At 32.9% G+C, this 18257-nt stretch overlaps 1 protein-coding gene across 1 annotated transcript in view; it reads right to left on the reverse strand.

The window, feature by feature from the left end:
* Nucleotides 1–18257, reverse strand: part of LOC149786441 (tyrosine-protein phosphatase 10D-like) — a 198197-nt gene that overhangs the window by 35181 nt on the left and 144759 nt on the right. The window contains exons 22-26 of the mRNA XM_089976886.1: nt 8092–8165; nt 7557–7674; nt 4990–5067; nt 4339–4420; nt 694–784 (exon numbers count right to left, since the gene is read on the reverse strand). Coding sequence (XP_089833012.1) covers nt 694–784; nt 4339–4420; nt 4990–5067; nt 7557–7674; nt 8092–8165 — 443 coding nt within the window. The remainder of the gene's footprint in view (nt 1–693; nt 785–4338; nt 4421–4989; nt 5068–7556; nt 7675–8091; nt 8166–18257) is intronic.

Below are 18257 nucleotides of genomic sequence, written 5' to 3' on the forward strand. Positions count from 1 at the left end.
ATACATACTCTACTGCTCTCAGTAGTTCAGTGTGGCGTTGGAGGTTGATGAAGTATAATTAGTGTTCATCTCTGCACTCATCTGAGACTGGATGGTGCTGTTCCAGTGCTAGATGGTGTTACTATGTTCATAGAAATCATGCATTCCAGAACGGCTTATGTGGATATAGTTTCCAGTATGTACAAAGAATAAAATGCTTCCCTTGCTGCTGCATTTCACAAGCCTAATGGACTCTCCCACAGCATTGCCCAAAGGGCATGATACACAAAATCTCCTACGATCAGTCAATTATGTCATATGTGCAATGTTGGTTGTGTATCTGTGATCTTTTACCTTTTCAATCAACTCTATGGCAATCAACTTCATACACTGTCCCAGGGTGATTGTTTTCCATGAGCATTAAACATATCTGTTGACCGTTTATACAGGTTGCAGGTTATGGGCATATACTGTGTCAAGAAATGCCTCTCTATTTATTTTTCTTCATATGATTACTAAAGTCACGTTTTTACAAACAAAACTTGTTTTTTGCATGACTTGTGTTCCGGCAGATACGACTGATTACTGACAGTGAGATAAAGGTCCAGCCACACTTCAAAATTAACCATATGAAAATGAGACTGGCCCAAAATCATGACTATACACCCACACTTTAAAATGCTTTCCAGGCTATAAAAGAACAGCAAAACTTACAAGGTAGAATGTTGACAAAGCGGTTTTTCAGACGGTTCTCCTCCATGTCAGCTGCTTCGTGGGCATGCTGAGGACTCAGAGTCTTCAGGTCCTTAATTGAGGAACAAGAAAAACAGGATCATGAAACACAGTTCCTGATTATGAAGCTTCCTACAGAATACTGCTACACATCTTATAAGGCATCTTGAATTTTATTAGAGGTAAAAAAAAAAAAGTCATTTAATTCAATTATACATCTTGCCTTTTTAAAACAATTATAATGTGATTTTCCATTATTAAATGCCCTATTTACTAGTGTAGTATTATGGCACAGCTTTCCTCAGTATAAGATGACCTCGTTCAAAATCCAAGTCCTTTTATGGCTCCTATGAGTACCACTGTAAGGAGGGAATACTATTCTGTTGTTAATACTGGATATCAGATCAAAGAATCTTCTCATGAAGATGTACATATTACTAACCTTAACTGTTCAGACCACCTAGGCTGACCAATAATTGGTCTAACATATTAAACACTAAGTATAGTGCTTATAAACTATAATTTAGGAATGATAATGAAATTATATATGACACAGGATATTTAAAGGAAAATGCTAAGAGGAATATTCAAAGAGTTTAGTTAATTTTAATAGCTTTTTAAGAAAGATAAATATTCTACATATTTCCAAAGATGTCAATCTTATTTTAAGTAAGTATGCATCTGCATTTAAAATTTCACTACATAACAAATATTTTCTTTTTACTGTTATAATGTTTTTATAATAGTAGAAAAAGGGGTTACTCTACAGATTTGCAGTCAAATGAGATTTCTGTATTTCTAATAAAAGAATTAGAAATATTGTAATGAAACAAGTCTAGATCTTCCCCCAAAACACATTGCATTATTTGTTGCATTTATTACTTCAGTTTTTTTTCTCAACATTTAGGACAGGTGCACAACATTTAAAAGGTAAAGTCCTTGTTGGGAAGAAAGGGCTTTTTAAATGCAACAGTATTTATGAAACACAAAACAATGGGATGATTTTCAGCAAGGTGCAATTATTGAAGTATTTTTGTACTGACAGACAACAAACAAAATTGTAATTAAAAAACATAATTAGAATGAGCATGACTAGCATTACTACACTAAAAATAATAGTAACCTTATTGTTGTCCTCCTTTCTTATTAGGTTTTTAGTGTGAACAATTTTACATATTTTCAGAGAAGAAAAGTGAATGATAGGTTACTCAAAATTTTTCAACCACTGAAGGTGACTAGCGTCTGTTCAATAAAAAAGAGATAGTTTGCTCATATTTAACAAAAAAATGTAAGAAGCTGTGTTATTCTCAGGGTGCAGAAAAATACAAAGAACAGTTAAAACACCATGATTTCTATCTTTGGTTAAGAATAGAACAAAACTTGCAAAAACCATTATTTTTTTATCAGACTTCCTATGAGCAAGACATGTGACTTCAAGACCTCAGAGTCTGTAGATATCATTATTACCTTAACTGCAAGGCATCAAAGTTTGGTTAAGGAGCTTGCTTTATAACAAAGGCTTTTCTGGGAAATCACATTGTCTTTGAGCACAATGACCTTGACTTTTGGAACCCTATTGTTATAAGTCTATGCTCTTAAACTAAGTAACAGAAAAGAGTGAAAACCAACAGGTTTTTGTCAAATTCAACAAATAATTTATTTCCATAGAATACAAAAGTGAAAATTAAACAGAACTTATTGTGAATTAAATCCCAAAACAGCATGAATGTTCAATCACAAGTCATAATGCATGAGTTCCAAAATTAATTCTAGTGGTGATGTGAATGAATTCCAATACTGAAAGTGCTGACGTGCCATAAACCTTGATGTATCAAATGATATAATCCAAAATGTCCTTGAATTAATTCACAATAATCCAAAAATAGTGCTTTAGTCCAAGAAGTATTAGTGAGCATGTTGTAATTCCATGAACAATTTAAATAAATCCTCTAAATTAAAAACTGAATACAATAATAAGACCAATTCTACTTTGGATATTAAAGTAGGAATGAGTAATTTTGAAGTAAACAACATTAATATAAAAGCTAAGACACCATATCAGAACCAGGGTAAACTTCTAGAACATGCTAAGTTGTCAACAAGATCAAGAATTTCCAAGTTAAAAACTGATCTCCTAAACCAAGATACAAGTAAACATTTTTGCCTACAATAATAATGATCTGAATATTTAATCTATAATTGCAGAAAAATATTAGCTATGAATTATGTTGTTTACAAAATAATTGACACTAGTCAGGTAGACTCTTAACTTTATTACTAACCAAGCTTCAATCATACAATTTAGACATACATAACATAATCATGGAGAAATGCCAACAAACAATACAAATTAAATATACATAGCACTAAATTAATGGGCATCTTCTTTACCTTAAACCCAAGCCATCCAAAAACAATGGTCAAGGTATATGGTCTGTAAGTAAAGTTATAATGCAAAAAAACCCCACTTTTTGTCCCAGTGACCTTGATCTTTGACTTTTTGACTTCCAAATCAACAGTCTTCTATCTTACCCAAAATGTAAGTCATTCACATTACCTTGTTGAAAGTACCCAGCTGATACCTGAAATTTATGTACAGAAGCCATTTTTTCTTTTCTTCACTTTGACATCTGACATCAAAGTCAGTAGGCTTCTTCTTTACCCCAAGTGCAAGTGATCCATAAGGTTTGGATCAGGTCTGTGATTTAGTACTAATGTTATTATGAGGAAAACATATTTCTTCTATTGGTACAAGTGACTTTGAACTTTGATTCTTGACCCCAAAATTAACAGAGTTCTTCCTTACCCAAATGTAGGTCATCTAAAGGCTTTGTTATCTGAAGATGGTGGACAACTTGAGCTATGTGCAGAATTAATATTGGCATATTACAGATCGATGAATGGATGGACATAAAATTCTCTACCTTACATACATTTTTTACTTTAAATACATCAAACTGTTTGTGTGAATATATGAAATCAGTCATCATTAACTCAAAGAATAGATGAAATATACCATGATATGTCTTTCATACATGACCACCAGACAATATTTTACCAATAATTTTGCTTTTTTCTATATGGGCTGTTTTACAAAATCTGAGTGAATTGTATATCTTCTTTGTTTAGTGTTTTCATGGTAAATACTTAATGTGATGCTGCAGATATGCAAAATAAATATTAATCAACCTCTTCCAATGTTCATAGGATTGCTGACAGTGTCATCTGCCAATAACAGCTATGATTTCAAAAGTTAAGTCCAACAACTGAAGATTCTATATAAGAGAGACCAGTGTTGCATCTGTAGTGAGCCCGGAGACATCCTCCCACCCCAAAATTACAGCATTCTGCAGAATTTAACACATACCAATATCATGATCAGTGGGGAACAGAGGTACAATTATAGACGCTGCCCTGAAAATCTAACCAAAGTGCAACACAGGCTGATGATGTAATAGCCTAGATGAATGTACCGAACTTGTCATAAGTACATTTTTCCTATAAAATAGTGCAAATTTTAGGTACTTGGGAAAATGATAATTAATTTATCTACTTATTTATATGTGCACACATTAATAAATAATAACGTGTACAAATATTACAGACAATACAATTTGTATTACTTACTTCGTACTCTTCAGAAAACTTTAGGTTGCTGTCTTTGTGGTAATCTGCGACATATTCAGCAAAGTTAGATAGTTTGATGGGCCTGAGAATAGAAAAATAACATCAAAAGCAAACAGACCTAGTAAATGTACAAAGATTTTCAAAATGTTTTGGTTATTGCTTCAAGATAAAAATGTTCTGGCTAGGCTTTGCCCTTATCTCCGTTTGCACTGTTCTATGTAACTTGAGATGATGCAATTTATCTTAACACTAATGGATATTAATGACACATAATAATATGTATAGTATGGAACTTCTAACATTATCAATAAAATAACCTAAACCAATTCAACACCTGCAGCAGCATCTGATGCATTTATGCAAACTATAATTAATATCCATCCATGTGTACATACGCAAAAAGTAAGTTTCAATTAGAAACTAGGTCAGTTTTGCTGTCATATTTCTATCACAAGTCTGCAAAAGATAAGTTTACATAATGAATGTGCTAGGAGTTTTAGCAATCTATTGAACAAAAAGCTAATCATATGAGAATTGGCAATATCACAAGCATTATTCGGTGGTGGTGGTGATTCTGAAAACTGTACTTCAGTTAATTCACCTTTTATAGTCCCTCCCCATCTTAAGTGTCCAACAAAAGCAATTTCTTACCTCTGCTTCTTTATTTTAACCAAATTCTCCATGTGAGAAGGATCATTACTGTCATCTAGTGCCTTCCTGGCCCTTTTCCTTAAAAATAATTACATACTGCATGTCGTTGCTATGAAAACTAGAATGATATAACTTGTTTTTCATTTTCCATATTAAAGGCATTTGTTAGCACCAGAATATCATTTTGTTGAACTGAACCCAATGAAGAATGGAAAGCGATCTTGGAATTATTGAGTTTCTCACTTAATTATGACTGAATCTAAAAAAAATTCTAAAATATTTGATAGAAGTCCAAAAATGAATATTAATGTGAAAACTAAGCTTGAGATTTAAGCCATCTGAAGTAGGCATATTTAAGAAAGAATATACAAAACAAAAACACCAAATTAACAATAATAATAAGTGGTCAAAGTACCCTGATATTGCTCACCTGACAATACATTAGTCTAAAGGTAAATTTAGTGGCGATAATAGGACAGGTGCCTCTCTAAAGATACCCATATTATGACAAGTTTTTACTATCTGGCTGGTATTTATTTACTGGATATAATGTTAAGTATTTTTCTACTATGAGTAACCACAGCTGGACTATGTGTATTGGCATCTTTTGTATGAATGTAAAACTGCTTATGTTATGAATCACCCCCAGGAATCAAATGGTCTGATGTGGGCAGTTGTAATGAGAAAGTCATAAATAAAGTCAAAATTGATGGGAAATGAGTATCATCTGTATGCTATACACTTAGCTGCTCTGGAAGTTGCACTGATATGGGGAAGCCATCTGAACATAATTTTGGCACAGCATCCTAAGGAACAGTCCTAACAAGTTTAATCAAAACTGCCTGAACCATTCTGGTGAAGAAGAATAGTTTCCAATACAACTAGGTATTAGTCTAAAGGAGAAACTGATGAAAGTCAATGTATTATGATGTATTCAGAAATAGCCCCCAAAATGTCTTTCTTACTCACATTTCAGATGAGAATGACAAAAACCTCCAGGGCCGAATGAGTTAAAGGATTTTTCTATTTTAGTAATGTCTGTCATATTTAATATTAGGTCAGCTTCACTAGAAGAAACTTAAATGCCCTTTATGGCAGGATGTTTTTTGTCAAATCCCGTTTAGCAGTTTTTGAGAAGCCACTAAAGTTTTCTAAATCTTTCAGAATTGTGGTCATATTTGTTGGTAGATTAGCATTAGTTGTACAAATGAAGATGCTCACCATACATTCCTCATTTGCTGAAATTCTATTTAGCACTTTTTGAGAAGAAGCGATTTAAAGGTTGTTCTGATTTTCAGTGATGACATTTGAAAGCAGCTCAGCTTCATTATATATATAAAAGGTTTTCCAACTTGGATGCCTTCAGTCAAATCTGATCAAAAATTCAAGTTCAACTGTTTTAGAAGAGGTCATTATACGTTTTTAGTGAGATGATGAGTGCTCTCTGCAACATTTGTTTGAATATAGTCTGGGGTTCACGAAAAGGAGTTTAAATTAGCAACTGTTGATGCACAACCAATGCAAAGCATATGATATGATCACTTGGCTTTATGGACAGAGAGAGATAAAAGTAAACAAATGCACCATGAATGGTATATTATATTCTTAATTTGTGTTTAACAGTACTCGCTGTAGAATGTAATACATTAAATGCAAAAAAGGCTTAATATGACTGTAATCTCTGAAATTTATTAACTTAAACGTACACCATCTACAAAGTTTCATAGTGAAAATGACCTTTTCATCACAAATCAATATTCCTCCTCCATACATAAAGTGTACAACCTCCACAACATTTGCTCAAGGTATGTAGACAAGAACAAAAATCATTAAACAAAAACCATTTTTCTTCCTTCACTCAGCACCCTTGACCTTTAACCTTTAGACCCAAACATCAATATATTTCTTCCTTACTCCAAGTTTGGTCTGTGATGCAAAACTAATGTTATTGTGCAGAAACTTTTTTTCTTCTTTATGTCACAATGACCTTGACCTTTTGACCCCCAAATAAATTGGCTTCTTCCTTACCTACATTAATAATGATCTGAATATTTAATCTATAATCGCAGAGAAGTGCAAGCCATTCACAAAGCTGGATACCTGTAGATAATGGAATTATTCTACAAAAATGAAATTAGTGAGATTGATGGGTGGATGGAGATCATAACATAATCCACTCCACCTTATGTCATGCACATAAAAACTGGTCCCAAAAAATATTCCTGACAGCTTCAAGGATATGAATCATGTGGTAATTTTCATGGTTGGTATTGCCATCGAGTCATTATTTTGCATTTGAGTGTACAAATGGTAAACAAAGTGAAAATAACTTTTAAATATGAAGTGAAATTCCTTACTGGAAACCTCAAAATAAAAAGCCTAATTCATGAACACAGTTTCTTAAATCTATACATAAAATGGTAATTGTCCATAAAGAACTATATTCTGTTGTCCTTTTATGTCCTTCATGAATTGCACTGCATTTACAGTAATCAATTAACAATTTGTACATTTCAAACTCTGGATCAAGAATATTCATACAAGGTGTAAATGTATATTCAACTTACCCCTTGTTACTTCTGTATCGTAGTAAGAAAATAAAAAATATGATGAATGCCAATATTGCCAGACCACCTACAATGCCTCCAACCACTGCTCCTACAGGAAATTCTGGTTCAGAAGGAACTAGATAAAAGAAAGGCATTACTGGTGATTATATGCTCTGAAGCTATTCCTGTTATATCATTTTTGAACAATGGTTAGAATTCTCCAGAGAGGGTTCACTGTACCCACAATATTAAACATGTCAGTAGCTAATTACAAACAACATAACAAATCCATCATAATTCTGCAAAGTATTGTAAATGTTGTAACATTTTTACTCATAAAATTATCCTCAATCACAAGACTCAATTATACAGATGATGATTTATATATTCATTACTACAGTTACTTTTTTCATACATAACTCCACAGAATAAACATCAAGAAGTAATTATCCTTATCTAAAAGCAGTATTTTAATTTTAATAGAATATTTAATTGGCTTAAGTGACACCATATGTGCATGTGTATTTGTGTATGCATGTGAGAGTAGAAATACCTGAAAGAGTTATAAAAGGGCCATAACTCTTTGATAATATGCAGTACGTTCTTGTGCAGACGAAAGCTATGATTCTGGAAGAAAAATAAATTCTGAAGAGATTGTAATACAGATAGAATAATTTGCTCAAAACTTCTGTTTTCCGAAGTGGGACCCTGAATAAATTTAAATGGACAAGTTATGCTGTGGCAATTCCTTTATCAGTTTCATTTGTTTAAGACAATTACATCAGGATAATATGTTGCAGACAAACACTACAAATTTTAATGACAAAAGCAATTTAGAACATCAGAATTGCAACAAGTGTATCATGGATATTATGTGGTTGCCCCCTTTTTTAAAATACTGTATGTAGGCAGAGCACAGATGACACTGGACAGCATTGATTCATTATTAAAACTATGAAAAAAGAGTTCCTGTAAGGGAATGAAGCTCTACTGGCCATAATGAATTTATAATCATCCAAGAGATGTCATTCTGTTTTCCTCCTTTGATTAATTTTAAATGCTGAGTACCTGGCAGCACAGCTAAAACACTGGAGTCAAAACATTTTACTCTGATATCAAAGTTAAATGAAAAACAGCAAGAGTAAAACTTATTTAGAAATAACCTTTGGAGACCCCATACAAATTGCATAATCTGTTATATCCATTTTATTATGTTTTAACAGGAATGCAAATTCGCTTCATACTAAATGCAAATTCATTGTACATGTTTTTACCAATAGTTTTACTTTAAATACTAAGTTTAGTTAACATCTTTTTTTGTATATGTGGAAGTAAGTCACCATGATTACAAGCCCAAACAAGTACAAAAATGTAAGAAGTGTTATTTAATTTAACCCCAAGGTCAAATCTGGTTTACAAGATCATTCATAACTGACTTTTCCGGGTGAAAGTTCTTCCATAATTACATCCCTTGTTCACTATGTACCACCATATAAATCTGCTATTAACATCGTGATCATATATATGCCTGACCCTTGAAAGACTTAACAAAACAGGCATCACTGAAAATGCCTTCATATTTCTTGAGAAACTGAGTTCAATAGAAACCTTAAGTGCTGTGCAGCATTCTTTGCTATGGCCAATGACCTTGAATCTGATGTTGACAGAAAATTAGTCACCTTGCTCACACAATGTAGAGATACCCCACAAACATAGTCTGGTTAAATCTATCAATAAAACTGTTTCTGAACTAATAAAATTATTTAAGTGGCATCATTGGAATGCAACCAAATACAAAGTCTGGTCAAAATTCATGTGTGTGTATATACATACAAGTCATTGAGTTAATAAGCTCAATGAAGTACAATAATGGAAGCAATGACCTTTGACTTGACCATAAGGAGTGGTTTTTATACTACTTCACAAAAGTGCACATAAGGTGGTGTCAGATCTGAACCATTTTCATTCAAAATCAACTGAATAATTTAAGAAGTGTTTTAGAGCAAACTGCATCTCAATGCCATCATTCATGCAAGCAGAGTAGTGACGAGATTTTCATGATGGTCACTGTGGTGCTGTGTTGGAGGTCAGATGAACACCATTTTCATTCAGAATCAGCTATATATTGACATAACAGTGTTTCAGTGAAAACCACATGTTAATATAACACTTGGTTCAGAATGGCCATCAAGGCAGCAATTTTGGAAGTCTGATCAGCACCATTTTTATATGTTGCATAAAAGAAGCTTTTCCTCATCTTTTACATGGTGGAATGGCCACATATTTAGTAGCATTATCTTTTGCAATATTTTAGATTTTGGGAAATCACACCAGCATTATTTTCAAATAGAACCAACCATATATAGTGAAAAGTGTTTAAATGAAAACTAGTATATAATTAATAAATTAAATAGTAATGAAAACCTAATCTTAATAAGACCAACCCTTCAAATGGAGTAGAGATACAAAGATTTTAATGATGATCACCACAGATCAACACAATTTATAATTAGAACAAAACTAGATATGATAGGAGGTCTTTTAAAAAATATACAATTATGATATGACCAGCCACTCAAGAGTAGCAATAACCAGGTTTTCAAGATTGCCACTATAGTGCCCATACTGGATGTCAAATGGGCACCATTTTTATGTATGACCACTAGAACACCACAAGTAGTCTTTTGTTGATATGACTATCCATTCTGGTGGAATAGCAATAACAAGATTTCCAATGGACTACCATGGTCATCATCTTGGCTAAAACTCCATGATAATATAACCATCTATCCAGCAGGTCTGGAGCAGCAATACAATTTTCAAGATGGCTGCTGTTTTGGCCATACTAGATTCTGAGCAGAACATTGTTTTGGAACAACCAGACATAAGGATGAATTTATGTTTAAGTTCATGGTAGTTCTCCAAGTAATTAAGAACGGTTAGCAATGACAAATAATATGAATGACAGACAACAGACTATCCATCAGCTCTTCTGGCCTATGACAAGTAAAGCTAAAAATAAGTAAATCAACTACTAGACCACTTTGTAGACATTTATATTTAAAGATACTTTCATAATTTAATTTCTTCAAATCTTGGTGATGTAGGCTAACATACCAAGTTTGATGATATCTGTTTTGATGTAAGCCTCTTGATATAAATATTTAACTTTGTAAGTAAAGTATTTATATTATAATAAGCTCCTGGAGCCATACATGAAAATATTTTTTATAAAACAGGTGTGGGCTTGTAACTGTCAAAGGCTTTGGCATAGTTTTGTGAAAGGGAATGGGTGCCTCATTAAGCATGAACCTTAATGGAAGAATTACACTAGAGAGATCACCTAATTACAGGTGATAAGTACTGGGTTGAAAAAATTATTATCCCTCCAAACTCTACATCTGAAAACAATTAAAAAAGAATTTTAAAAATCATTAAAATGGAACAAAAATCAAGCCAGTCACCTACATATGAAGAGAATGTCTAGTGACCTCAATTTACAAGGTCAAGTGATTTTTTTCTGTAATGATACTGACAAGATTTATAGGTTTGACAATGTCCAAAAGATTTATAAACCTGTAAAATGAATGGAACAACTGCTCCTCACAGCATCATGAATTTTATCCTATCTGTAACTCAGTAATCTTTCTGGTCTTGATCAATAAATATACCTAAAAGTATCTAATTTGTTTCACACAAAGTATTTTAAATGTATTATGTAATTTTAGTTTCATTTAATGATGGTGACCTGAACATTTATTTTGGTGGGTGGGTGGGAAAAGAGATACAGAGAGAAATGCATATTTATTCCCTTGCATTTTTCTTCTTGCACTCATGATCAAAATAAAATATGGCCCAATATATATGAGAGAGAGAAGAGAGATAGAGGTTCCATGTCTTTGTAGTTTTTTCTTCATTTTATTGAATCTGTATAGCTGAAGCTTTTGTCAATGAGAGAAAAAAATTAATAAATTAAATAGTAAATGTAAACTATGAAAATACATAACATACTCTTTCAGGGTTTGAATATTAACAATCCATACAGACTCCATTTATTAGGTTAAATCCCAAGAATGACCATTTTGCATGATGTCCAATTTTCTTTGCAAGAATAATGACCTCTCCATTCCTAACAAAAATGATTACTTTTTCAAGTGCATGTACTCTTTCTGTTCTTAGGTGGCAATTGTTTTTGATCTTTGCTCATGCTATATATTACTTTAAATTGCTGTCAGTCCTATCTGCAAGTTCGAAAGATGTCACTGGTTGAGAAATTTATATGATTAACACCTGATAATTCCTTTCATTATAAAGTACCATGTTCATAATACCCATGGTTAGCCTCATTTCTCTATTGGCAGCCTCACTAATCTGATCTGGTCAGCCCTGAATCTTGATGTCAAACAGGTGTTAACTCTAGAAAACTGGACTACAGCTGTAGCATATTTAAATAGCATGTACATACCACTACAAAGCCACATGATTAATGAACAATGGAAGTGATAACTAGAAGGAATTGCTTACCTAGTGGTATTAATTGATAATGGAATATGGTACTGTGCTTTTGTACATAAGTATGATCACAGTCATCAAGTAAGTGAAAAATAAAAGATTACCATACAATCATAAATACGTCTCTCTCTCTCTCATAATGGGGCATAATTTTTATTTGATCATGAGGTGCAGCAAGAAAACTGTGATGCAAATCTGTCTCTATCATGGTCATTCATTTACTAATTTTTAATTTTAATGCACCAATATCAAATTTAAAAATGTATATTACAAACAACATATAGTATATTACTAATGCATGCCGCTTTAGAGCAATTACATCTGATGTAAGTTAATTTTAATACTGATGATCATGTAATTATTTCAAATCCTCAATGTGGAGTCCTATGTTCTATGATAAAGTGATTTGGAAGACAAAATCCATACAGAAGTTGATTTGGAGTATAAAACAAAGCTAAGATTTTCTGGTAAAAAAGTATCATCTTATAGGCCCACAAATACGGTACATTTGTAGAACTTCAATTTAAATTGACACTATATTGCCAGCTGTATTCTAACATGCCAATAAACCACACTCACACATATACAGACAGACACACACTTTAAACTGTTCTTCTAAAGCTATTAACATTGTCATACTTAGATTTTGTTTTGTAAAAGCTTAAAAATTTAATATAGTGGAGGACAACCAGTATTAAGGGCATAGTTCATGCATCAGTAAATACCTTGATTGGCCACTACAGAGGAAGCCTCACATTAAAAGCATGCAGTTTGTTGTCCACTCACCTTATTCCTATGCTTATTTTATATGTACATGTACAAGAAATATTTGTTCTTACTGTTTTGGGTTTAATGCCAGCACATGATAGGCTCTACATGGCAACCAGTATATCTGGCAGAGGAAGAACCTGGAAAAATCCCTGGAGGAACAACTGATCCTGAGGAAGCTAAGCTTTCTCACATACACATGCTGGCCAAGCCTGAGACTCAAACCCCATAGGCAGAGTTAAGATGTCAGTGATTGATAAAGCCAAGTGCCTTAGACCACTGTCAACCAATGCACAGTTAACCTGTTGATAGTGGTAAATCACAACATGCAGTGTATTGTCATAAATATGGAAAGTTTACCACTGAATAAATACATTTCTTACTTCTGACTGAAATGGTCAGAAAGGGCTTTCTTTGTAGACTAGGATGTATATAGCATGGACAAGACTATGTGACATGAGCTAAACACAAATAAATGCATTTGACCTGTTAGTAAATCATAAAATATAGGTCCCAGTGAACTTTGGTTGTAAAGATGTAGAACAGAGATGCATTCAATTAAAAATCATAATTATAACATAAAAGGCAGCCAATAAATAAACTTTAAACACACATATTTTAAGCATGGCACTGAACCATATACCTATTTTTGCAATAAGGGTGTATTAATTATCAAGATGCATCCCCTCACTAAGTTTCATGACCATAAGTAGGATAATATGCATATAACATGCAAAAAACATGTGGCCATGAGTTAAATGCAAAACGTTAATCAAAGATAAAATATAGGTCATGATGATCTTCTTTGCTTCTAGCAAAAAGAGTTAATGAGAAATGAACATCAAATACCAACTTTGACCATAAGTGAAGCATTAAATATGGACCACATGACATAATTCTACAATGAGGGAGCTGTGCTTTTCCAGCTACATATCCTCACCAAGTTTCATCCTGCTGGATCAGATTGTATGCAGTACTACTAACATGGAAAAATCATGTGGTCATGAGCTTTACTAAGAAATAACCAAAGCAAGTAAAATATGAAGCATGGACACAAGGTAAATGAGTGGTGCATTCAATCATCTAGCTTAGTAATTCAAGCATGATGAGTTAAAACACAAAAGTCAGTGATGCATAAAGTAGAATGACAATGATATATTTTTGTTATGTAGATTAGTACTGATCAAACTATATATATCTCCTCAACAAGTTTTACAAGTCCAGGTATAAAAGTATGTGTGAAACTTAAGTGAGCTAAATGCATACACCTGACCTAAGCCAGTAAAAGATAAAATTTAGGCCACAGTGACCTTTTGTTGCATGGGTACAGTGATAATAGAGATGTATACAAACAGTTTAATTATTCTACCAAAACAGAGCCTGTGCTTGTTTTCTTTGGTTGGTTTTAACTGCACATTTTACACATTATTACCTATATCATTCTGAGGCAATAGGAGCTAGGTGCCTTTTCTGAGAAACATTTAACCAACCTAGGCTGGCTTGAGTGGGTATGCCCTCTATTTCCCATTATTCATATTTGCATTTAACACTGGATTTAACCAATACTTGTTTTCAAGAAGACAATTTTCAGAGTTATTTTGGCAATATGACTTTAAAAGAGAATAAAGGAAACTACAATGTAACAAATTTTAACTGAGTAACCAAATTACACTGAATCAGCTACCCTTTATCAATTTTTTAATACTTTCTAAAGTTCACAATAATGGTACTTTGAAAGATTTCTAAATTTGTTTGTAACAACTCCTGTACCATGTAAATGAGGGCAAATGCAAAAACGTCTTCAGATCATACTGTTCGTCCTAATTTCTTTGTTGCCAATAAACTATTTATATATAACATACTATAATGCATAAAATTACAAACATGGCATCTTTATAGCCAGTATAGACCATTCTCAGAATGTATTCATGTAACCATGGGTCAACGAATCCATAACGAGGCTAAGCTAGGCACCGGTTCATTTTACCTCGCAACTATGGCTGCTATAATTGATACTGCCAAGGGAAAAAATCGTGACAAATATTGTTGTGTTCTGCTGTGCAATGGTAATGCTAGAATTCACATAGATTTAAGCTTCCACCATATTCCATCAATGAAGAAGATGGAGCTTCGTAAAAAATGGACCATTGCAATATGTTGTGATATGGGGCAGAATTTTAAGGTAAGAACTGAATGATTGTTGGTGTGTCTGTATTTTCTTGCAACCAAATGATGTTATAAAGAGAAATCCAAATGCAAAATAGGTTCTGTTGATGAAGCAAATGAGTGTATATATGTGTGTTTTATAATGGTAGGTTTCTAAAAATGTTACCCAAAGTCCCATTCTACAAAACGGTGTCATCAAAATTTCTGTGTACCTCCATGCTAGCGCATTTATATCAGCGATTATAAATTGATGTACGAGTAGTAATTACAGAAAAAGTGAACTTGATTATCTTGTTGAAAATATAAATAGAAACATAGAAAAAAAATGACCATGATAGAGAAGATATATAGCACCAATAAAATGAAAATGATGAGAACATCTAGAATGAAATTATGAGAGAGAGAGAGAGAGAGAGAACGTGACTGGATAAGAATTAAAAAAAACTGTTGATAAAACATATTGATATGTGTAAACGTAAGGAAAAATACACACTTAAATCTGAAAATATCAGTGAGAATTTGTGATTGAAATTTCCCCGAGATTTGCCAAAAATTCTGAAAAATATACAGATATTTTGTGATTGTAATATCACTGACATTTCAATAAAAATATCAATAAGTAAATATAATACAATTTATTTGTTGTTTCTTGCACAATCTGATTGATTTTCAGCAACATTTATATTTCCTATTTCTGTAATTTCATTGTTCATTTCGTGAACAATAATTTTTTTCCTGATCTTTCCTTGTCCTGTTTCTTTTTCAAACTGTTGTTGTTGTATTTTTGTTTAACTTCAATTGGATTTAACTTCCCTCAAACAAGACTGTTTTCTTGTTTTTCATTTTAAAGCAAAATTTTGCTTTTCTCCTGACCTGAATCTGATTTTCTCGAATCGGACCCTTTTGTTGTTTTTAAAAAAAATGCTCCATCAAGTCCCAATCTGCAATAAGCTTTCCAATAAATATTTGTTCTGTATATTATTTAACAGGTGATCACTGTAAAGAGCATTCTGATTGGTCAAAAGTTTGTACTTGCCCAATGAATCTTTGCCTAATGGAAACTGATGCGAATAAGCATGCTTGTCAATCATGGCTATTCAAATATTTTAGTGGGATACAAGACTGAATAACAATTTGAAAAGTGAGCGGCAATAAGAACAGCTTGAACACAAAGGTGATGGGAATGTAATTGGTCAATCTGTATGAAAACTGAACTCCAGGACTAGCATTTTGCTATTGGTGCCATGAAGAGCTTTACATTTGTGGCTAACGTGCTAAATATGACAAGCAATTGAACCAGGATGATTTTAAGTTAGGTAATGCCAAAATGATTAACTTCCAGAATTTAAGGAGAGACAAAGTATATATCACTGGTGGGAATTGTTTATATTGTTGCCATAGACCCATGTCTATCAAAGACAGTCATGTCTTTGCAGAGTTTTCTTGGCCCACAAGTAGAATTATCCTTCAATATCGTGAGTGGTATTATTGTTATATTATCAAAATATTCTAGTTGTGTTAGAATTCAGTGTAAAATAAGAGTAATTATATCATGATAAACATTTGTCACAGCTGCTTACACCTCAAATATCTCTTGGATGTCATATAATTATAACATCTGTATAATTTTTTTCATGTACACTGAAATATTACCATGGTTAATGTGTGTGTGTGTGTGTGATTTAGGTTTTTAACATAGCTTTAAAAATGTTCAGTCATATCGATACAGTGTCTGCAGTATGACAGTTTATAGTGATGTCTACCACTGTGGCATCATGCTGCAGACATGTAGCATGATGTCCCATCCAGTCACATTATCCTGACACAAGGCTGACCAGTCCTAACACTAACCTCTTAATGCTGAGCGCCTAGCAAGGCAGCTGTTAGTACCATTTTTTAAAGTCCTTGGTGTGACTCAGCTGGGGTTTGAACCCGCGACCTCCTGCATCTGAGGCGGATGCTCTAACCACTAGGCCATATGAGCAGTTGCCATGGTTAATAAAGTCCTGTTTAATTCATATCCATTATTTATTTGAAACCTTTTGAAATGTCTGAAAAATGACTGAAACTTCAGTAAAATATTATATAATGGTCAAAATGTTAGTGAAATTTTACCAAATTTTGTGAAATCTCACCAAACTTTCAGTGAAATGAAAAAGACTTAAATATAAGAAAATGTGGACAAGAAAAACCTAAATCTTCAAAATAAAATTTATGATCCTTCTTAAAATTATTTTGAATATTTATCATTGATTCCCAATAATGTCTGAGCATCATGAGGCACTTTAATAGAAATCTGAAGCAGATTCTTTTTATTGGACAATATTTATGTAGACATTTTAGGCAGCCTTTTTTAGATGGAAACCTTAAGAAGAATTTTTTTCAGGTGATAATTTCAGGTGAGATTTTTTTCAGGAGGAATGTTATTTCAGGCGGAAATCTTAGATGAACTTTTTGTCTAAGCGGAATCTTTGGACAACTAATATGCATATTTTGCCTAAAATTCTGCCAGAAATCCACTTAAAGTCCATGTGAAATTCGCCCAAGCTTCTTTAAGTTTATGATCAGACAGAAAATGCTTAAGAAACATGTCTGAAATCCACCTTAAGTCTGCCTGGAAAATTTTGTATGGGATTTCAGGTGGTAATTTATTTCAGGCAGAAATCTAAGATGGATTCTTTCTATTTAAGCAGAATATTTGGACAACTAATTTGCATATTTTGCCTAAAATTCCACCCTGAATCCACTTGAATCCTACTTGAAATTAGCCTAAGCTCCCCTAATATTAGCAGTTATGGTTTAGGCAGAAAGCGCTTAAAAAACCAGTCTGAAATTTGCCTAGAGAATTTTGTATGGGTGGTACTTCCCACACACACCGTTACTGGTTTACTTACAGTTTGAAACTAATTTTAACATGAAAAATAATGTACAAGAGGCAGACAAAATATCAAGATCACTGATTCTGTTCCTGAAACACAAATTGCTATTTACATACTATTGCTGAAGTTTCAAAACACAAGCTTGTATGTTTTTATCATCAAAGGATAAGATGCATAAATCATAAAGTGATAGTTGCTACTACCTATTCTGAAAAAAGGTTAGTGATCAATCAGATATCAAAACACATGCCTATGAATGTGCAAGAGTTTATCTGTCGCTGTAATTGATATCAAAACTAGACCATGCTACTGATAGCTTGATGAATACATTTTGCTAAAACACAACACTAGAACTAAGGCGTCTAAAAAAGTATGGTCAATGTACCTCTAAAAC

This window comes from Sinohyriopsis cumingii, chromosome 12 (genome assembly GCF_028554795.1).
Source record: "Sinohyriopsis cumingii isolate HCF-2022 chromosome 12, ASM2855479v2, whole genome shotgun sequence".
Classification (NCBI taxonomy): Eukaryota; Metazoa; Mollusca; class Bivalvia; order Unionida; family Unionidae; genus Sinohyriopsis; species Sinohyriopsis cumingii.